This window comes from Callorhinus ursinus, unplaced genomic scaffold (assembly GCF_003265705.2).
Source record: "Callorhinus ursinus isolate GAN/ISIS: 27379988/994484 unplaced genomic scaffold, GSC_fseal_2.0 scaffold2, whole genome shotgun sequence".
Classification (NCBI taxonomy): domain Eukaryota; kingdom Metazoa; phylum Chordata; class Mammalia; order Carnivora; family Otariidae; genus Callorhinus; species Callorhinus ursinus.
In genome coordinates, this window is record NW_027397064.1 from 10,172,927 (window position 1) to 10,196,179 (window position 23,253).

The following is a 23,253-nucleotide window of genomic DNA, read 5'->3' on the forward strand; positions in this document are numbered from 1 at the left end:
GACGGCTGAGTAATATTCCATTGTGTGTATATTCCACATCTTCTTTATCCATTCATCTGTTGATGGACATCTGGGCTTGTTCCGTATTTTGGCTACTGTGAACATTGCTGCTATGAACATTGGGGTGCACGTGCCCCTTCAGATCACTCTGTTTGTATCCTTTGGATAGATGTCTACTAGTGCAATTGCTGGGTCATACAGTAGCTCTCGTTTTAACTGTTTGAGGAACCCCCATACTGTTTTCCAGAGTGGCTGCACCAGTTTGCATTCCCATCAACAGTGCAAGAAGGTTCCCCTTTTTCTACCTCCTCATCAACATCTGTTTTTTCCTGAGTTGTTAATTTTAGCTATTCTGAACGATTTTAGTCATGATGCATATTTTTTTCTGCAATAGTGCAAGAAAGAATAAGTGAGATAGAAGGAGAAGAGGATATAGAGGATCCCTCATCTTAAAGAGAAACAGAAGATCCCAAATAAAAATGGTCTGCAGAGGGGCACCTGGGTGGCTCAGCTGGTTACGTGTCTGACTCTTGATTTCAGCTCCGGTCATGATCTCAGACTTGTGAGATTGAGCCCCACTTAAGAACCTCTCTCCTGCTCCCTCTGCCCCTACCCCTGCTCTCTCCCTCTCTAAAAAACCAAAAAGGTCTGCAGATCAATAACCTTAGAGAACCAATACTTTTAAGAGCCCATATCTACTTCACAGCCATTTGGATGGTTATTAAAAAAGAAAAAAACCAGAAAATCCTAAGTGTTGACAATTGTAGGGAGAAATCGGAGCTCTTCTGCATTGCTGGTGGGAAAGGAACTGGTGCTGCTGCTCTGGAAAATGCTATGACGACTCCTCAAAAAATTAAATGTAGGATTACCTTATGATCCAGCAATTCCATTTCCAGGTATATGCCCAAAAGAAATGAAAGCAGGGTCTCAAAAACAGATATTTGCACACTCATGTTCCTAGTAGCATTAGTCACAATAGCCAAGAGGTGGAAGCAACCCAAGTGCCCATTGCTGGATGAATGGATAAACGGAAGGGGATCTATACACACAACCCAGTATTATTCAGCCTTCCAAAGGATGGGAATCGTGACGCCTGCTGCAACGTGGATGAAGCCTGGAGGTCATCATGCTAAGTGACATAAGCCAGTCACAAAAGGACAGATAATGTATGATTCCACTTACATGAGGTTCCAAGAGTAGTCACATTCACAGAGACCAAGAGTAGAATGGTGCTTGCTAGGAGCCAGGGGGTGGGGAAATGTATTTAATGGCTCCAGTTTCCACTGGGGCAGAGGAAGATGTTCTGGAGATGGAAGGTGGTGATGATTGCACAACAGTGTGAGTGTACTTCACACCGCAGAATTGTACACTTCAAAAGGGCTAAAATGCTAACTCTTATCTTATGTAGACTTTTATCATATATTTTACGTTAAAAAAGAAGCTATATTCAAGAGAATATACACCCTTTGATTCTTTTTTTTTCAGCTAGTTTTTTTTTTTTAAGATTTTATTTATTTATTTGACAGAGAGAGACACAGCGAGAGAGGGAACACAAGCAGGGGGAGTGGGAGAGGGAGACGCAGGCTTCCCGCAGAGCGGGGAGCCTGATGCGGGGCTGGATCCCAGGACCCTGGGACCATGACCCGAGGCGAAGGCAGACGCCTAAAGACTGAGCCACCCAGGTGCCCCTCAGCTAGTTTTATTTTTATTTTTTATTGTTATGTTAATCACCATACATTATATCATTAGTTTTTGATGTAGTGTTCCATGATTCATTGTTTGCATATAACACCCAGTGCTCCATGCAGAACGTGCCCTCTTTAATACCCATCACCAGGCTAACCCGTCCTCCCACCCCCCTCCCCTCTAGAACCCTCAGGTTGTTTCTCAGAGTCCAGAGTCTCTCATGGTTCGTCTCCCCCTCCGATTTCCCCCTCTTCATTTTTTCCTTCCTACTATCTTCTTTTTTTTTTTTTTTTTTAACATATATGAATTGTGTAAGACTGTTGAACCACAGACCTGTCCCTCTGAAACACTCTTTGGTTCTTTAAAGCACTGTAGATGCACGCAGAGGCAGGTGCGAGAGAATTTCCACAAGAATTCCCTTTACATCTACTCTAGGGGGATAAAAAGGAGCAAAGTGTCTATTAGGGGAGGCAAGTTCTGGCAGTTAGACCAGAGACAGTTAAACTGTGATCGAATGGGACCATTGGATTGAGAATTTAGATTGTAAATGGGAAGATGAAAGTCTCACCTTGACTCCATGTCATCACGACTCGAGCAATCTTTAGTTTCAGCTGAGTAGAAGCAGGATTCTGGGGTTAGGAATGGACACAGAAAGTCCTCTCCACAGAGCCCTCCACGGGTGTCAACACCAGACAATTGAACAGCCTGCACGGACAGTCCGAATAATTCCTGTGTGGACTCCTCCTTTTACGTCATGTATGTTTTAGGAAAGTGGTGTCACTCTTCTAAAGCAGTGCATCGTTCCTATTGCAGGGCGACAGAGGGGACCCAGGACCTCCTGGCTTGCCGGTAAGTCTCCCAAGCAGGCCCTGTGCTTCTCTTTGCTTCTCGGTCAGCCTGTGGTCCGCACTGTTTGCATCCTAGCAGGACCAGCTGCATCATTTACAGAGCACACCAGTGCAAAATCAAAGGGTAGATCCCTTGCTCAAAAATTATTAAGAATTTCAAGGTAGTGCCAGCGTTAAATCAGGTGTGAGCCCCTATGTGACCACACAGGTCCCAGGCCCATGGAACTGTCCTGGAGTCTCAGCAAGCTTCTGCTTACCTTCCTCTTCTGTCTTTTAATGATCATTTGGCATTACTTGGGGACATACAGTCTCTTAATATTTGGGAAGCTGAGTTTCCCTCAAGTCTACCTAAATAATACATGTCAAGTGGAAATGATTTTGCTCTGTACTATTCTGCCTGCTGAATCAGTGTGTGTTGCATTTAATTTTTTGCTTCATCTTTATCTCCCTGAAATTTGTAATTATATTAGTGTTTGCAATTAATCAATCAGTGTTCACAAGATTAAAATTGAAAGTAGTTTTGCCTCCAAATTGGTTAACCTATGTTAGCTTGGTAAATTCTGGCTCTAGACAGGATTACTCTCCCACATTACTTGCTATCCCTGAAGCTCAGTTCGATGTAATCGATGAGATACCTTCATGTCACTGTTAAAATAAATACCAATTCATCCTCCTAGAGAGAGTAATTTCTTGCACACTCGCAAATTATTTGATGTGGGCAGGTTTGGCGGGAGAACAGAGAGCCTCTCTCCACACTTCTAGGAATGCACAGCTATAACCCCGCCTTGTGAATTTGTGTGCAATTATGCTACAACCTACATGTTACAGAAAGTGGTGGCTGAGTCACCTTAATCTTGAATTGGGGGCATGTCTATTCACATTAGTCTGATGGAGTGTATTCTAAAAATATGATGAAGCGTATAAATACATTCATATTTTAAAATCAATTATTATTAATTAATATGAATATTTTTAAAAACATCCCGATGTATGTCAAAGTTATAACATTGATGCAATTTAGGAATAACTGGTAACAAGTTTTCTTTGTGCTCTACTTTTGCTGTTACAAGATTTCTTTGCAAACAAGTAGATTGATTTCTCGGTCTTAATTCAATCCTAAACATAGGAGTTGGTCACACCTGCCGGAGTGCTGCTATCATGGACCTTTTAATGGCCGTGTCAACTGCGGTGAAGGTGCTCCTGCTACAGGGCAGGTGTGTCTGTGACCGTGATTTCTTTGGAGGTTTTTATCCACTTGGGATTACACGTAGGTTTTGCTATGAATGATGAGTTTGAGTTTTGGTAACCAATGCACTGCTGTTCTCATGTTTAGGGATTGAGGGGGGCAAGAGGAGCGGCGGGCCCAATGGGACATCTGGGAGAGCCCGGGTTAGCCGTAAGTAGAGCACTGCTCATTTTGTCCCTCTAAAAACCTGGCCTGGATGTTTAAATTAAACCCCCAAAAAAGAAAAAAGGCAAATTGCAGCTGTGGGTGGGGCGCAGGTGGGTCGTTTGAGAGGTTATCACTGATGAATCCGCGTACACCCCCCATCACCAGGGTGAGTTTATCGTGAAGCATGGGTCCCCAGGGCAACAAGAAGCCCAGCCATGAGAGGCAGTCCAGCAGGCATGTCTTAAAATTCAGGGTCTCCTAAAGAGGAACTTGGGGCAACCAACGCCAATACATTGTGATTTCTGTGACTGATAAATTGATTTGTGCATTTTTGCCCTTGATTTAGGGTGCTCCAGGCCATCCTGGGAGACCGGGCTTGAAGGTGGGTGGTCATGAGTAACATGCAACAAAGAGACTGTCCGTGTCCAATGAGCTAAGTGACCGCTGAGCTCTGTCTGAATTATGTCTTTCCCTTAGTAGACTTCCCCAAATACTTCATAAACTTCAATTAATTCCTTAACCAGAAGTCTTACTCGTTTGTAATTACCTTTTTAATATTCAAAAGCAATTACATTTTTTTTTTTTCCTTTTCCTTCCCAGGGTAATCCTGGCGTGGGAGTCAAGGGGCAAATGGGAGACCCGGTAAGAATCCCCTTCCGCACAGAGGAGCAGATGCTAAAATGTATGTGCTGCCCAGGTGGCAGAGGCTGTTCTGATTAGCACTTAAATTGTGTTCGTTATCCAGTCGCTGCCCAATTTTATGGCTGAGAATTTTTTTGCTGAATTATTATGGCGCCATTACCCTTGACCGTAAAATGACAGATCTGACAAAATTTAACACTAAATTCAAGTTAATGTATATGACTTATTTTACCCTAGCAAAAAGAGATTGAACATTTCTGATAATTTAGTATATCCCAGGGACAATTTGTTTAATTACTGATTTGTTTGGCTTAATTTCATAAATTTCCTCAGATTCCTAAACTCCACCCATAAATAAAAGTATAAATACCTGCAAGCAAAAGCATTTAGCAACACACTCCCTCCACCTCACACCCATCCTCACCATCCCTCCCTCACACCCACAGTCCTTTCTGCTGAGGCAGGAAACTTAGCAAAGATAAGCTTTAGAGAGGTATTTTAAGATGGCAGCGCATCTGCAAACAATCTGAATGGGTACCGATTGGTAAGTGGCTTGTGCCACAACTGTGGGCAAGGAGATATTGAACGTCTACTCTGTGCCAAGCCAGGACTGGTGCTGGACGTGGGGAGTTAGGAAGACAGACCTGTTCCCCACTTGCGTGGCGTCCCAGTGTGGTTGGGTAAGTTATGGTACAGCTGTCGAACAAAATGACTCGATTGCCCGAAATATGTTGGAAGACTTCACGATGTGCAGACGTGCCTATATGCTATAATGTTGATCAGAAAGCACAGGTTGCAAAAGTATAAGCTCAATTTGTAAAAACAACACAAGACATTAAAATAGACACTTAGAGCAGGATTTTACAACGTCAACACTGCTATTTCCTTGTTGTGGAGGCTGTCCCGTGCATTGTAGGGTAGGGTAGTTAGCTGCATCCCTGGCTTCTACCCACTAGATGCCTGAAACAGCCCTTCCTCCCCAGTGGTGACAACCTAAAATGTGTCACGACCTTGCCAGATGTCCCTGGGGGGAATAGTATGTCCAATTGCTTACCCCCCTCCTTAAAAACCACTAACTTAGAGAAATGACTGAAAGGAAATACACTAAAACAAGGTTTTTCAGACATGGGAAGTCATGGACCCCTGAGAATGTGCTCGTCGAAGCCCCAGAGGCTCATGCAGCCCGGCTTGAGACTCTCCGCCTTGTGGAGTGAGGCAGGCTATGCTAGTTTCGGGACCTCAGCACCAGTGCAATCACATACAGTTGCAAATTCAGGCCACAGAATCATGTGGAAATGTTTGGCTATGAGGTGGCCATTCAGATGATCCAAAATAGGCTTATTTTAATTCTTTTGGATTATCTGCTAAAGGAAAACACCATTTTGAAATTTTGATGCAGAACTCTCAGATGGGCAAGAACATGTTTGCCCCCGAAACGCTACCCCAAGCGGTTGTTACTGGTTTGTCCTAGGTGATGCGATTATGGGTCGTCTACAGTTTGTTCTTCATGATTTATGTTCCTTGTATTTTTGATTAAATGAATGTCTGGTACTTTTTCAATGTGAAAAAATAGTGGCATGACCAACATTTTGAAGAGGCTTCCTTGCTTGTCAGCTGTTACGGGTTTTGGTCTGGCTCATTACGGCGATAAGAATAAGAACGGTTGTGTTTACCAGCACATGTTACTCACTTGTGTATGTATCGTTTAAGCGTTTGTTCAGTCATTCGTTCACGTAACAGACATCCTCAGAACAGCTGCTACAACAACACTGTATTAGGTACTGGGGTACAGCGAGAAAAAGAAGCCAAGGTCCCTAACCTGGTTCTTCTGTAGTTTTCAGGGGTAGGTAGGCATTGAAGCGCAGGCTGTCTTACTTCATTTACGCTGGAAATAGTATTCTTCTTCCCCAAATCCCACCTACCAAAAACGTTAATGACTTAATAATCATATATTTGAGAATCTTCTTTGTTCCACTCAGTGTAGTAAGTACTAAGCATTTTATGTGCCTTATCTATTTAATAAAATAAAATACTTTGAAGTAGGCAGCAATATAACCCCCATTTCACAGAGAAGGAAAGTGAGATTCAGAGGAATCAAGGAAAAAAGGCTAAGAGAGATTTTAAGGAATTTGTCCAAAATAGCAGTCAGTCAGGGCCTGGTTTGCAAACACCGGTGACCAGTTCTGTCACCTGCTCTTAACTGTGTCTCAGTGCAGAACAGTAGGTATAGTCCAAAAAGTAAAAAATAGTTATCTGCTAGTTAAGGATGAGAATTCATGCTTATTTATGGCAAACCCAATTCAAGCAACATTTTATTCCCAAGAGAGTAACATTTCTAATGCCATAAATGACAACTTTTGGCTAATTATTTTATACAGAGAGTTTAAACATATTATTGAAAACAAATTAGAAATAACCTAAATCTCGGGCGCCTGGGTAGCTCAATCGGTTAAGCATCTGACTCTTGATTTTGGCTCAGATCATGATCTCAGGGTGGTGAGATCGAGCCCCTTGTCAGACTCTGCACTCAGCAGGCAGTCTGCTGGAGATTCTCTCCTCCCACCCCACCCTCTGCTTGTGTGAGCACTTGCTCTCTCTCTCTGAAATAAATAAATAAATCTTAAAAAAAAAAGAGATAACCTAAATCTAACCAGAGTGGAATGGCTTAATAAATGATAGCATATTCTTATGATAGGCGCTAAAAATCAGGTTTTTGAAAAATTTCTAGTATAATTGGAAAGTGTGCAAAAAATAGTATTATAAAAGACAAACAAAATTATTTTAAAATTTAAAACTTTAACAAAATATAAAAAGAAAAACCATACTGTGTATTTTAAATTATGTTTACATATTTTATATAGCATTCTGATTATATTTTAAATTTATTTAACACTTCATTTGATTACATATACATGTATATAAATATGTACATTGTTTGCATACATGTATGTATATAGACACACACAAGCACACACATCACAAAGAATTATACCAAAGTTTTATTTTTTATTTATTTTAAAGATTTTATTTATTTGAGAGAGAGAGAGAGCACAAGCAGTGGGGAAAGGCAGAGGGAGAGGGAGAAGCAGGCTCCCCACTGAGCAGGGAGCCCAATGCGGGACTCAATCCCAGGATCCCGGGATCATGACCTGAGCCGAAGGCAGACACTTAACCAACTGAGCCACCCAGGCACCCTATACCAAAATTTTAATAGAGATCTCTGATGGTAGTATTAGGAATCACTTTTGTTTTTGAAACTTATTTTTAATGATAAATATCATTACTTATGAAAAACAATAAATACTTTCAATTACATGATGTATTTGCCATGATTTATATTTTTAATCCATGACACATGGGATTGTATGCATCATATCATGATCCATGAGTAAAAATCTTCACTTCAAATCTTATTTCAAAATAAAGTTAATATGAAATTCCTACTATCTTGATTTTGTTGAAAGGGTGAAGTTGGCCAGCAGGGTTCTCCTGGACCCACCTTATTGGTACAGCCACCTGATTCTTGTCTGTACAAAGGAGAAAAGGTAATTGCCAATCCATATGTTTCCTGGATAAAGTAGAACAGCCAGCATTTCATGAACATGCCCCTGTGCCAGCAAAGTGCTGGGCACCTGCAGGCATCACTGCATTAATCCCAAAGCAACCTCAGCAGATTGATACTGCTAGTAGTCCCAATGTACAGACATGAAGAATGAGGCTTAGAGAAGTTACCCACATTCTCAAGTTTATTCAGTCGCTGTCACAGACCTAGTGTGGGCTGCTAAACCGTGACGTGTCCCCCAGTGTCCCCCATTGACACTGTATTTGATATATGGGCTGAAAGGACCACAGGAAGCCCAGTTGTTATTACACATGGGCTTGATGTTTTGATGATTGAGAAGGTAGCAGGTGCATAGTACTGGGCACGAACTAGACTCCTGGCGAATATCACGTCCTCTGTCAGCCTGCAGTACGGATGTTACTGATGCCACCTGAAGATTCTATTGTCAATTTTCAGTTACTGGATTAAATATCACTAATTTGATCAAAACGAGCCACTCCACTTGAGGCTGACATTCCCAGCTTGGATCTGCTGCCCTGGCTCCATGGGGGTTGTACCCCCACCACCCCACGAAGCTCTCACGCAGGGGTGGCCTGAGTTGTGCCCGCTTTATAAATGCACCTGGACCTTAGTCACTAACTAGCAGCAACTGAAGAGTAATCCTTTATCTTAAAAATTAGTAAAATGTTTCTTGAAAGAGATAATTTCTGAAAGACATGGCATTCAGTATGTTAAATAATAAGAGTGAGCCTGATTATATTTAGTGTGATTTTTAGGGCATAAAAGGAATGCCTGGCATGACTGGACCTCCAGGACCACCGGGACCCAAGGTAGTTTATTAAAATACCCTTTTTTATTTGATGATACGATATCTTAATTAAAAAATTTTTTGCATGGTCTTTATCATTGCTTTAATGCTAATATATATTACTCGAAGTTTTCACTATTTTATCCTGATTCCGTAAGGCATCTCTTCTAAGGTGGTTGTTTTCGTTAAGCTGCTGGCAAGAATTTTTATCTCTCATTTTGTATTTGCATTCCATGTTGCTGAAATATTGTTGCTTGAACACCTCTAAATGTTGTCATTTTTTCTTTAAGGGAGAACCTGGAATTGGGGCAAAAGGAGAGAAGGGTATCCCTGGGTTCTCAGGACCTCGGGTAAGGATCATTCATGCCATTCAGGCTGCCCCTAACATCAGTGAGTTGGAGGCCTTCCTTTCTCACATTTTTACAAAACTAGATCCGTATTTCTAACAACTCAAAAGTAGAGATTTTCTCAAAAAGGAACAATACATTTTGGACAAGAATTATGTCATAGCTAAATGTCCCGACAAGACATCCCTTCCAGTGACATCATTTAGATAAAATGGGCAAGCGGAAGACAGAATTGGTGTGAAGGAACAGGATTGTGGCATTTCCTGCCACAACTGGGGCTCAGTGTCAGTGTGACAGCAGCTTGGAATTGTTAATTTAAGCCTACTTGATAAAAGAGGATACTGATCTCGGGGCAGTGGTTACCAAAAACTATAGCATCAGGACTCAAACATCACCACACATGCCACTAATAGGATCACCGCTGACCGGGTCACTCTAAAGGCCAGAGCTCCCATGGGCAAGGGCCCTGAGTTTATTTGGCTCCAGATTCAGTAGTTAATGGGATGACATTGGCTTCCGTGGTAATTTTTTTGCTGATAATGCACAGAGTGCCTATTAATCTCTATGCAAATTATATTGCAATGATTCCAAAAATATTTAGCCCAGTGCAAGCATTAGGGTAAATAAGTTAAAACACAAGAGAGAGGGGGGGAGGGGGATGGGTTATCTTGGTGGTGGGTATTGAGGAGGGCACGTTCTGCATGGAGCACTGGGTGTTATGAACAAACAATGAATCATGGAACACTGCACCAAAAACTAATGATGTAATATATGGTGATTAACATAACAATAAAAAATTAAAAAAAAAAGAACAACAACAACAAAAATATGTTCCTACTTTAAAACACTGGCAAGGACATGAATTTTTAAAGTAAAACTGAAGATCGGTTAAAATAGCAAATGTTATAAAGAAACAGACTCTATTTTATATGTATTTCCTTTTATTCAGCTACCTTTGCAGACGAGTTGAAATATCCATAAAGCAGTTTCATAAGATGGAAAATAATGCATTGAACTGGTTTCAAGCACTTTGATTTGATTCTGCTTGTGTTGATTTTTGTGAATTTATTAGGGTGATCCTGGTTCCTATGGATCTCCAGGTTTTCCAGGATTAAAGGTAAATGTAGACAATTATAGAGATAATAAGTACATTTTTATTCATTAATGCAATTCAGTGTATTCAAAAGTTGTACTAGGGCATGCAAATATGCACACACTAACTGGAAAAGGAGACGTATTTATTTTGCAAATTGCAGGATCTAGCTGTAGATGCAAAAACTAAGAGCCAACACTGTCTGATACAACCCAAAAGAAGTGTTAAGGTTTTGCACAGAATCTCAGTGAGCTCATGTCATTCAAATTAAACAAGAATGAGATAATTTGTCACCCAGTCAGATTTTTTTTTTAAAGGCATGTTTGTGGTTATTTGTAGGGGGAGCCAGGACTGTTTGGAGAGCCTGGATCATTTGGATTTCTTGGCCCGAAGGTAAATAGGCAGGTGTATTTGAGTACAGCCTGATAAAATTCTGTATCCCTATGTTAACTAATTTCTTTTAAAAAATACTTGAAAGAATCATTCAAAAACATAACTTTTAAAAGAGACAGAGTTCATTTTATATGTATTATTCCAGTGCTTGTTGTAATGATTATGTTTTGCATTTGAGAAAGTATTCAACCTTTTGAAGATGAATAGTAACAGAAGTTTCAAGAATTCCATGAAGATCACCTACCATCACAATTAAAATCAGAGGGAGCAGTGGAGAGCTCCTGACTTTTTCTAGTGCATTTTTTTTGTCTTTCCTTTGTGCCTCTGTGACTTCACATCCAGCATTTGCTCAGGATAAGCCATGGTGGCAGTAAGGGGACACAGTTGAGGGGGACAATATTTGCTGTTAAAATAAGATGTGGGGCGCCTGGGTGGCTCAGTTGGTTAAGCGGCTGCCTTCGGCTCAGGTCATGATCCTGGAGTCCTGGGATCGAGTCCCACATCGGGCTCCCTGCTCGGCGGGGAGTCTGCTTCTCCCTCTGACCCTCTTCCCTCTCGTGCTCTCTATCTCTCATTCTCTCTCTCTCTCAAATAAATAAATAAAATCTTTAGAAAAAAAATAAAATAAAATAAGATGTGATTCAGGTTTTATAGGTGAATAGACTATTTGTCCTAGAGTGCCAAATTCAACATAAATGCTCATAGGATATCTAAGAAACTTCATGGTTTCAGAGGTATCTAATTTAAGGGCATGAAATCGATTTTTGGGAGTTAATTTTTTTTTTCTTTTGTGAGTTTTGTCAGTTGGTCATCTACTTCTGCTTGTAGGTGGGAGGCCGGGTGGTGCTTTTGTTATCCCAGAACTCCATGAAACATTCATGTTTCCAGTCAGCCTATAATCTTCATTTCTTATATGAATGCACTCTTGTTCTTCCAATAGTTATGGGCAACATGAGAAAAATACTAATATTTCTAAGAAAAGCATATGAATGAATGATTTCAGGGGGATCCTGGAGACCGCGGGTACCCAGGACCACCGGGGGTTTTGATAACTCCATCTCTTCCACTCAAAGGTTTGTGTTCACTTTGGTTCCTTCATAAATTATTAGGAAACGGGATTTGGGTGCCCTGACAGAAGAGTCTGGCCCAGTATTTCTGTACATTGCATACCTGGTATGCTAAATACATTAATTTTAGTAAGAATATATAATTTACAGGTGCCAGTAGATAGGTGCCTCTGAATCATCTCTATGGGCATATGACTCCAAATGTGATTTTAGGATGCAGAAATTGTTATTATCTCACCTTTCCAAAAGTAGGTTTTTTTTTTTTTAATTGCTAAACCATTTGATTAAGACCTACCGAGATGCTGCCTCCAAGAAAAAAGTGACCCATATCACTGAGAGAGACAGTGCTTCCCTCAGTTCATGTGTTTGCAGAGCAGGGGCAGCTGAAGAAGGGGTTCTAGTTTGAGATCCTGCATTTTTTTTTTAAATGTCGGGAGAAATCGCAAGAACAGTCTTTTAGTTGTGCTCAACCAAGTCTCACAAGAAGTAATTGTGTGTGAATTTTAAAATGTATGTATACAGTTATTACATTGACATGTGTTGTTGTTTTGGGCAGGCCCTCCAGGGGATCCGGGGCGCCCTGGCCGCTACGGAGAAACGGGGTCTGTTGGACCACCTGGTCCTCCTGGCCCCTCCGGTCCACCAGGGGAAGCCCGCGCAGGTAGAACTCTACTGGCTCTTACATGCCAGGTTTCCCACATCCTCAACCTCAACCCTAGCTGATCCTGAGCTCAACTAGGGGCGTTTCAGAAAAACTCATGACTGTCCCGCCCTCCAGACCAAGCATGTTGGGCTCTCTGGGACATGGACCTAGGTGTCTGCTATTATAAAAGCACCTCCTATTTCTAATGGACAGCTGGACTTAAGAGCCACTGAACTCAAACCAATGAGTGGCTTCCTTGGAAGAAAGCCAGGCTCCTCGGCTGCACCTCAGAAATATTCAGTCAGCATCTCAGGGGGGTGGTGAGGAATATGTGTGGGTAAGAGGCATCCCGCAAGATTGTCACAGGCACATAAGATTTGGAAATGGGTGCCAGGGTAGAATGTTTTTTCAGGTCTTAAAACCATCTTGGAAGACTCTCCTTGTTGACATCTGTTCATTAAAATTGAGTTCCTCTCCTATGTGAAAGGCGCAAATACAGATTATGAGTTTAAAAATGTTATTAATTAAAAAATTTAAAAAATGAAATGTGATTCAGCCTTAGTTAAGAAACCAAAACCAAAACAAAAGTCCTCACCTCCCCCCCGCCAAATCTGCACCCCCTCCAAAAACAAACAAACCAAGCAAAAACACCTTAGAGCTCATGGTAATAGTGGAGGGAGAGCCTGGGAAAGAATCCTATTGATAGAGGACTTTGAACTCCTTCAAGTGCTGTGCTGACTGATATTCCCAAGTAAGATTAGGAATAGAAGCTTAGAGTATATTTGCATTCTGTGAACTCAGGAGAACTGATTTAACATGTGAAGAGTGAGTCTTGAATAGATGTAATTTTATCCAGTCTGTGTCTTGTTATATTTCCTGAGAAGGAGTAAGAAGTTTCCAGAGATTCATCTGTTAACTACCAAGTTCTTTAACTACCCCGATCCTAGCTTCCACTTTGTGGGATCTGATAACCCACTACAAAGTGGGGCAAAGCTTTGTTTAGTTGACTTAACTGTAGATACCATGGCCTTGGCTTAATTGACCAAGGACTATATAAGTCAAAGAGAGAGTACTCAGCTGGTCAGGAATCATTAGCACCTGGTCTTAGATGTCTCCTTTCGGGCTTGTTCATAATAAAATAGGGGTTCCAACAGATTGAAATAAAAACCCAGTGGGAGTAAGCAACACATATCTCTAGCGGACTGAAAACCAAATGTAGTAGAAAGACTCTTACTTCCACAAGATTTTTAAAAAGAATTAACCCAGTGGCTTTCAAATCTTGACTACAACCCGTTATAAAAAATACATTTTATATTATATTGCATTTACATTGCATTGCACACACTTATATGTATCCACATACATATTAAAACACAAATGCCCAAAGAAAAAAGAAAAACACAGATTTCACAAAATAATACCTTTTTGTGTATGATATATTCTATTTTCTGTGCCACTTTTTTCTTTTGGAAAAGAATTTTTAATGCTGGCCACAACTTAATTGATTTCATGGGCGGTCAGGGCTGCTCTATGCCAGACACTGTAACCGATTTTCCCTGTTGAAAGGTGGTTGAGGATTTTCCATGGCACGGGGACAAGATACCAGGTAGTCCATCCAGTGACTGTAGGGGTTTGGAGACAGGTCTTAGGAATGACATGAAGACAAGATGGCAGCCAAGTCCACAGGAGTGACATGAAGACAAGATGGCAGCCAAGTCCACAGGAGCACATCTCATTTAAGTACACCAACGTCTATAGCCTTCATTATACATATTTTATAATCACCTAAAGTATTTGCCATGAGATAAGCAGGAGTTTGGAGGTATATACCTGTGGCTGAATCCCAGCTTTGCCCCACTTTGTGTAGTATACTGAAATAGTTACGCGTTTACACTACGGACTAAAATTCCAGGTTCTGCTACATACCGACTGTGTGATCTTGGGCATTTACTCAACCTCTCTGTGCCTCCGTTTTCTCATCCCCAGAGGGCAGTTCTCGTTAGGGTTGAAAGAAGTAATATGGATACAGTTCTTAGGATGTTAGCTATTATTATTACTCATGTTTGGCCTAAATTTTCTGTGCCTTATCTATAAGGTACAAACTTTTTGCAAGATTGTTTCAGGAGTAAGGATAATGTTTGAAAGTGTATGTAAAGACCCAGCACATATGCACACAATAATGAATGCTGCTAATTTGGCTAACGTGCCACTTACTGATTACTGACAGGGTTTCAGTTGCCTATTGCTGAACAAATTACCCAAACCTTAGTGGCTTCAAACAACAATCAGCCTATTACCCCTCACTGTGTGGTTCAAGAGTTCAGGAAGGGCTAAGCTGAGCAATTCTACATAGAGATGTTCCTGTGGTGGCAGCCACGTAATGGCTGGAACCAGAACGTGAGGACTGGCTGTGCATCTCTGTCCTCTATCTTCCGTGTGGTCTCATGGCCTCTCTGTCCTGCTCTGTACTTATTTAGGCTTCCTTATAGCATGGCGGCTTCAGAGTAGTGGTATTACCTCCATGGTGGCTCAGACCTGCAATCCCAAGCATCTCAGCTCACAAGGCAGAAGCTGAATCATCTTTAATGACCTAACCTTGACCTTATATATATAGTGTCGCTCCTGTTGTACTTCATTAGTCCAAATAACCACAAAAAGCTGAATGGAACATTCAAGGGGAAGGGAACATGTCACCTCTTGCTAGGAGAGCTTCAAGCTTCTACAACAGTGTGAGGGAGAAGAGCTAGCATGGTGGCCGTCTTTGAGAACGACTGTCTTCCACTGAGAGATTCATGCTCAGGAAGAAGAAGCTGTGAGAAGTGGTTACTCTCATAGGAAGGCTTCGAGCTGTCTTCAGCCAAAGTCCCCAGCAAGGGGGTTGTTTCCTGCAGGAAAGCAGGATTTAGCTTTGACTCACTTTGACCTCTGAACACACTGAACATCTCAGCATTCCTTGAGCGTGTGCAATTACCAGATATTGCACTAAGGTCCTTACGTGAATTATTTTATTTATTCCTCATAACAAGCCTCTGAGATAAATATAGGTGATTAGAGAAGTTCAGTAACTTACTTAAGTACATGTGGCTGGAGAGAGAGAAGTTGGGTTCAAATCCAGCACCTCTCTGCCTCCCCACCAACCTAGGTTGCTATGAAAGGTATGGTATTCTATGTCTCACATAGATTATATATGAGTCTGTATTTTTATTCACTACATGTGCTAATAAGTTCATTCAGATTATTTTTAACCAAATTATCAAAGTGGCAAGATTGAAAAATAGTATTTTTAATTAAATAATATGTATTTTCCCCCCAATAACCCTAAATAATAGGGGAAAAGTAAGAAAATCTGATTCCTCAAACCTGTTTCCATTTGTGTGCTTATTTCAAAGATGGTAAGGTATTTTTATGGCTGGGATATTAAGTCATTTTGAAGTACATTTTTTTTCCCCCTTAAAAGTATTTACAGCCTAAGGAAGAATGTACTGATTTTCATTTCTTCTAAACAAAAGTTTACTCTGAGAGATAAATGTGGTTTTAATTCTTGATTTCTCCTGGAGGCATGATGGGACCTCCTGGGCCAAGAGGGCTTCCTGGTCATCCGGGATTTCCAGGGGCAGCTGGTATCCCTGGGAGAGCTGAATCCAGTCCAGGAAAGCCAGGGAACCCAGGACCACCAGGGTTGCCCGGAGCCCCAGGGCTGCAGGGACCTCCGGGATCAGATGGTAAAGTGCTCCTCCTTCACATTCATTGGCATTTATGTTGCATGTGATATTTGCAGTGTCATGCAGAATATGTGACTTTCTAAATATTTTTAAAAATTATCTAATATTTCATGAGCCAAGTTAGTATTCTTAATAATACAAAAAAGTAGACTGATGTTGGATATCGCATCAGCTACAGCATATGAAAATATTTGGTTGAGCATTCAAGTGTGAATTATGGAATTTTGTAAGTGAATATGATTTTTATTTTTTAAGTGTAGTTTTAATTTTTATCAGAGGTACAGATGGACTGCTTGAGAATCAAACAGTTCTATGAAGCCTGTTGTGAAGAACTGCCATCCCAGGCAACCCTTCTCCTGTTCCTTCCTCCCCAGGGGGCATTATTTTCACACAAGTAGTTGGATTTTCTGTTATTTGACTTTCTAGTCACCTTCAATGTACTTGTATTGCTATTTCTTAATTTTTTTGGGGGGGACAGAGGGCGAAAGAGAGAATTCTAAGTAGGTTCCATGCCCAGAATGGAGCCCCATATGGGGCTCAATCTCTTGACCCTGCGATCCTGACCTGAGTCGAAATCAAGAGTCCGTCGCTTAACCAATGGAGCCTCCCAGGTGCCCCACTATTTTTTTTCATTCTTGAGTTTGAGCCTAATCTTCTGACTTCCTTCCATAGAAGATGAAATTAGCTCTCTTTCAGTCCCTCTCCACCGCACATATGCACACTTTCTACTCCCCAAACCCATTCAATTTAGTTATTATCTTAATTTTGATTAAATATTCATTACTTACCCTGGATGGTTACATAAAAGCTATTCAGCAGTTCAGCCATATTATAATACACCTTATTACTTTTCTAGCACAACATTTTGTTAATAATTGTCTTGTTTTCTTTGTGTGTTTGCTTGGTTTTCAATATAATTTACTGCTAATTCAACCTCAAACCATGTAGAATTGTATAAATCTCCATTCTAACTCATTAAATATTTTATCACTATTATCTCCTAGAGCTTTTTAACCTGTTCAGATTAGGTCAGGTTGCAATTTTTTAAAAGATTGATTTATTTATTTTAGAGAGAGAGAGAGAGAGAGAGCTCGTGAGCAGGAGCAGGGGCCGAGGGAGAGGGAGACATAGAGACCCCCCTGCTGAGCATGTACCCTCGCCCCACTCTAAAAGCTCTAAAGCTCTGCTCTAAAAGCTTATAGAAATTTTTCTTTTTTTTCCCCAATGATCTTAAATGTCACAAGGACTTGCCTCTGTGTGGGCACATTTGCATTTGTTGGTAGGTGCTCAGTGGGCAGGTTCCAGCCAACACAAATCCTCCATTTCTGGATAAATTTCTTGAAGTGTCAAAAACTAATGATGTTTTATATGGTGACTAACAACGTAATAAAATAAAATTTAAAAAAATAAAAAAATAAAATAAAAATTTCTTGAAGTGTTTCTCTGAAGATACTTCATATCTTCAGTTTTCTCCTTCCGGACTCTATACATTTGCCTGTTAGAGAATCCACCCTACGTGTCTCTTTCTCTCATCTTTATTCTTCTTCACCTTTATATTTTTCTGTAACACTTTCTAGTAGACTTCCCCAAAGCCATCTGAGAACTCTGCTCCAGAATTTTTCAATTTCTGCTTTCATAATAATTTTTTTTAATTTCTAAGTGTTTTGTCATTGCTATTGTTTTAATGTTTTCTTTTGTAGCCATCTGTTCATGTTTTAGAGATGAAATGCCTTCTTTCATCTACTTCTTAAATTATATAGTTTACTTCAAGGTTTTCTTCTTGCTATGTTTTCAGTTACCTCCAGTTCTGAGGGGTCACGGTTACTGCTGTAATTTTTGAGAAGGAGATCTTAAGATTGAACTGTTTCTTTAACCAGTCATTCTGATTGAGGCATCACTGTTATTTTACTTCAAGGTACCAATTCCTGGGGCACCTGGGTGGTTCAATCGGTTAAGCATCCAACTCTTGATTTCAGCTCAGGTCATGATCTCAGGGTCATGAGATTGAGCCCTGCGTCGGGCTCTGTGCAGGGCATGGAGCCTGCTGAGGATTCTCTCTCTCCCTTTCTCTCTGTTCCTCTCTCCCCTGCTCCCAAGTGCATGCTCTCTTTCTCTCTCTTGCAAAAAAAAAGGTACCAATTCCTGAAGTCTGGGAGAGATTTCTCATGTAAATTGTGCTCTTTGTTGCCTTTCCCCACAGCCTGCTTAGATGTCAGCTTTTCAGGGTCTGCTAGGTTCTCTCATATTTTTTTTTTCAGATTTCAAGATCTTTTATTACATGACCACATGAAATCAGGCCAGTGACAGATTATGCAGTAAATAATATCCAGGAAAATGTTCATCTTATAATCTCTTCATTTTACAAATGTAACATTCTGTGTGACTGCATACTTTATTCTATGATCTCATTTTTTATTGCCCACCAAGGCAACCAGTGGCTGTTTCTGACTCCTCACTCACTTTCTTCACCACAGAATACCAGTCTTCTAAATTCTCAAAGCTTTGATAATTTGTAATATCATATACCAAGAGGATTCCAAGTGCTCCATAGATATATTTATCCAACATCTTGCCTCCTATTGTCTGTCCTCCTATATCCCAAACTTGAAGAGTAACATTCAGGTTTTCTGGCAACGTTATCCTTCTCAAAAAGAAATCCAGTCCCATAGTTTGTTTGTACTGTTTCCCAAAAGTTTCTTGAGCAAAACATGTAGTTAAGGAGGTCTTCCCAGAGGTGCCGTCCCCCAGCATGACGATTTTCAGTTGCTGGTCCTGGCTCTCCTCCTCAGAGTCTGACATGGTGTCCTGGGAACCAGGCCCGCTCCCCCACCCCCACCCCGAGGTAGAGGGAGGAAGGGTAGGAGGGGGTCTCCGGGGGCGGGGGAGAGGAGGAAGGGCGGCAGTGGGGGCAGGACCCCCCCCCCGCCCCGCCCCGGTGTCTCAGCGGCAGCTGGACGTATCTGGGGTGAATCACTCACCAGGCGCCATCTTGCCCACCTCCCCCGGTGCTCTCATATTTTTTTGCTGTTGTTTTCTTTCCCCTTTTCTTTGTCCTGCAGGCTTACACATTTTTATAATATTGCTGTACTGTTGGCTATTTTACTGGGATTTGGGAAGAATAAGGAGTTTATTGTTTGTGTTTAATGTCACCTTTAGTCAGATGTCTCTGGATTTATACTTTTATGAGCTATGTGTTATGCTTTCTTTAATTTGGTAATTATTCATAATTGTGGGAGAAAAAGATCCTTGCCATACAGTTATTTTGTTTGTTTTGTTGGTTGGTGGTTTGGTTTGGTTTGTTTGTTTTGTTGTCTGTTGCCTTCCTCTGCCAGCCACTAAGTTGGGGTTGAGAGTAGGATGGCTTTATCAGTGGCTGTGGTAGCAGGAACAGGCTGTGACATTTGTATGATCTATTTGTATATGTATGTTCTTCTATCAGAGAGAAAGAATGGTGAGGAAGGAATGAAAGCAAGGTGGGCTTAAGAGGAAGATGGGAGCGCAAGAGACACTCCCACTTGTTCTCTAGAATACATTCACAGAGACTGTGTGATTCTCTCGCCCCCCTTCCCTACTGTAAAGTTATATATTGTAGTGTTGGACACCCTGGACCACAAGGAATGAAAGGCAAAGTGGGTCCTCCAGGAAGAAGAGGCTCAAAAGGAGAAAAAGGCAAGTATGCATCAAAGGTAGGGTTTCCAGAAGACAGCAGCATATGGGGGCTTGGGGGCATTTATCATGGGAGCAATGTGCCATTTCACTTTGATGCATTACACGCCTTATTTACCCCTGTGAGCATTCCTTTTCATTGTGTGCTTATGAGGTAATTAGAACTTACCAGAAGTCAAGTCCTTCTTTTCATTTCTTTTTTCAAATTTTCTTTTTTTATTTTTATTTAAATTCAATTAGCCAACATATAGTAGGACATCATTAGTTTTTGATGTAGTGATCAATGATTCATTAGTTGCATCTCACAAAATCAAGTCCTTCTATCTGAGAGTCTAAAGGAGACACTTGCCTGCTGTGAAATTTGCCTCAGAGTGGTGACTTTTTTCATGAGGTCCTTTTTATTCCTTGAAAAAGCAGAGATAGGATAGTATGGATCTTTTATTTCCCTTTCTCTGTGTGGGTCCATATTTTCTAGACTCATCAAATGTCTCTGGCTTTAAGTTTCTCCACCCTAAAGGTTGTTTAATGCCTTTTTGACCATCTGGGATAGGTGGGTATGAGAGCGTAAACACAGCTGAGTTCGACGATCCTAAAGGCATTTCTTTTAGACTGAAAGTCCCAATGATTAGAAAGTGCATTGTACTGAATTATCAATTATAATATGCAATGCGCCGGGCACCATCTTGGCTCAAAGGACTCAATAGTCCTTTTTCACATATTAGTTTGTTTATTTGTTTGAGTTTATCCTCCAACCCATTTTTTTTTCTGTTTCTTCAGTAGGAACTAAATAAAAGATTTTCACACTTTAAAAAATAAGATCGCTTCTTTAAAGTTTCTTTGATAGAGTTGGATATCAACTTTTCCCCTAGAGTTTGTCAGGATGGGTTTCTTAAGACCCCAAACACACCATTTGTCTAAAAATGATATATCTGCTCCACACAGACCATGCCTAGCAACCCTTGCACAGTGTCCCATGCCCCCACGTCAAACATTATCAGGACCTTTTGTTCTTATTTCATTTTTGGTTTTATTTAGTAAAGACTTTTTGGGATTTTATGCAGGAGATATGACAAAGCTGCCTTTTATCCTCTGTCTAGGAAACGCGGGGCTCTGTGCCTGTGAGCCCGGTCCCATGGGCCCACCAGGACCTCCGGGACTTCCTGGGAGACAGGGTAGTAAGGGAGACTTGGGGCTCCCTGGGTGGCTTGGAGAGAAAGGTCACCCAGGTCCTCCTGGAGCTGAAGGATCTCCAGGACCACCAGTGAGTAGCTCTTACCAGTAACAAACTTTCTAGTTGAAAGAGACAGAGATAAAATTCAACTGTCTCTCTTTCTGATGTATGGTGTGATATATATATTTTATGTTTTGAATATATATATATATATATAAATGACCCAAAAAATCATCTATATGCATTCATTCATCAAACTAATATTTATTGAATACCTACTATGTTCCAGGTGCCATTCTAGGTGCTCGGGATACAATAAGGAGCAGAACACAGTCTCTGCCCTCCTGGGGACTCCAGGGATTGGGTGGAGACACACTATGTAACAAATAGATGAGTGTTTATGGATGATGATGATAAAGGCCATCACCGTCTAGTGTGGCTTGAGGGGCAGAGCTGGAGGAGATGAACTCAAGGGAGTGGCTGGAGGTTCGGAGGGGCTGTGGAGCATGGGGTTTGGCAGGTGGGTTGGATTTGAGCTTTTGCTCTGGATGACATGGAACAGACAGTGGAAAGTTTTAAGAAGAGAGAGACATAATCTGACATTAGCTTCAAATGGATCGCTCTGATAGCTCTGGTAAGAACAGGTCACGGAGGACGAGGGAAGAAGCGGGGGGATGAGCTGGATGATGATTACGGTAATCTTGGTGAAATGTGATGGTAGACAGATTAACATGTTGGTGCTGGGTTTGCCGAGAAGTGGTCAGATTCTCGAGATGTTTTGAGGACAGTGCTACTAGATGGGCTGTTAGGCTAGACACAGGATATTAGAAGAAAAGTAAAGGCCGCGGCCCAAATGGGGAAGACAATGTGAGGCGCCGATGTGCAACGGGGAGAAGGAAGCAGTATTTTTGGTAACGTCTTAAATTTGAGGTGCCTGTTAGACCAGTCGAGGTGTTGAGTAGGTAGTGAGATGATATTCAAGTAAGGGATTCAGTGGAGAGGTCCAAACTCGAGATACAAACATTGGCTTTGCCAGGTTTTTCGTGATATTTCATGCACTGAGTAGATGGATCTGTTTTGAAATGGTTCGCATCTGCTGACCATTGTAAGTGACTCGAGTTGAGGAACAACCTTTCAGCTACTTTGCTGCTCAGAACAAAGTCACTGCCCCATAGGGCACTCCGCTGAAGGCTAGACACCGCCCACCTGTCCCATCGTTAGTGAAGAGCCTTCATCCCGGGGTGACCTGGAGCCTAACCATCAGCCGCAATGTGCTCTTTTCCATTTTCCCCACGGAATGCCATGAAAATAGGGCTCCAGTCTGAGAGCCTTAAGTGAGGGTGACAGTTAGGCTCTCCCTGTACCACCCTTGACACCCTTGCAAAGCACCGTGGCAAAGTCCGCTCAGCAAGAAGTGTGTTAAATGAACATGGCTGCAGCTGTTAAGTACTTTGTATTTTATTGCCTGCTTTTTTAATTCAACATTTTAGCATAGTCATTTTTTTTATGTTGGTACTTAATCTTTTTTTTTTTTAATTTATTTATTTGAGAGAGAGAGAATGAGAGATAGAGAGCACGAGAGGGAAGAGGGTCAGAGGGAGAAGCAGACTCCCCACTGAGCGGGGAGCCCGATGCGGGACTCGATCCCGGGACTCCAGGATCATGACCTGAGCCGAAGGCAGTCGCTTAACCAACTGAGCCACCCAGGCGCCCGGTACTTAATCTTCTTAATGAAGAGTATACTGGCTCTAAAATATTTTTGTGGCTTCCTCTTGAGTTGCTTCTCAGGGCTAACATCTTTTAGTGTGAATGACTCGTTCATCCAGGGTTGTCCTGCCTGAGCTTTCTGCAATTCACTTGCTCTAGGGCTCACCTCTTTGGACAGGTTCTATTTCTAACGTCCTTTTTCTGTGTCTGATTCTGTCCATACGACTTCTCTGCATTAAATTCATCACAGGGTGGTCATAGTTAGGGACCAGGTCCATAGGATGGGCACCATGAAAGAAAAATGGGGGAGGGAGAAGAATGGGTAGAAGGAGAGAGCACAGGGGAGTCACGGGTGATCATTGTGGGTGCTTTTGTATTTATCGCCATAGTCTGAGGATGGGGGGTTCCCACCAAGATGCTATAGTGCAAGGCATGGGACCTTAGGGGCACGTGGACCCACCTTCACATCCCAACTATGACATTGGTGAGCTCTACAGTCTTCTTG

The 23,253-nt window shown here is 41.5% G+C and overlaps 1 protein-coding gene across 1 annotated transcript in view; it reads left to right on the top strand.

Moving 5' to 3' along the window:
• Window positions 1-23,253, top strand: part of COL4A4 (collagen type IV alpha 4 chain) — a 123,097-nt gene that overhangs the window by 46,695 nt on the left and 53,149 nt on the right. Inside the window, exons 10-23 of the mRNA XM_025886840.2 lie at window positions 2,500-2,535; window positions 3,868-3,930; window positions 4,274-4,309; window positions 4,528-4,569; window positions 8,034-8,114; window positions 8,908-8,961; window positions 9,230-9,289; window positions 10,359-10,403; window positions 10,719-10,772; window positions 11,776-11,845; window positions 12,396-12,500; window positions 16,040-16,204; window positions 19,784-19,873; window positions 20,968-21,131. Coding sequence (XP_025742625.1) covers window positions 2,500-2,535; window positions 3,868-3,930; window positions 4,274-4,309; window positions 4,528-4,569; window positions 8,034-8,114; window positions 8,908-8,961; window positions 9,230-9,289; window positions 10,359-10,403; window positions 10,719-10,772; window positions 11,776-11,845; window positions 12,396-12,500; window positions 16,040-16,204; window positions 19,784-19,873; window positions 20,968-21,131 — 1,065 coding nt within the window. The remainder of the gene's footprint in view (window positions 1-2,499; window positions 2,536-3,867; window positions 3,931-4,273; window positions 4,310-4,527; window positions 4,570-8,033; window positions 8,115-8,907; window positions 8,962-9,229; window positions 9,290-10,358; window positions 10,404-10,718; window positions 10,773-11,775; window positions 11,846-12,395; window positions 12,501-16,039; window positions 16,205-19,783; window positions 19,874-20,967; window positions 21,132-23,253) is intronic.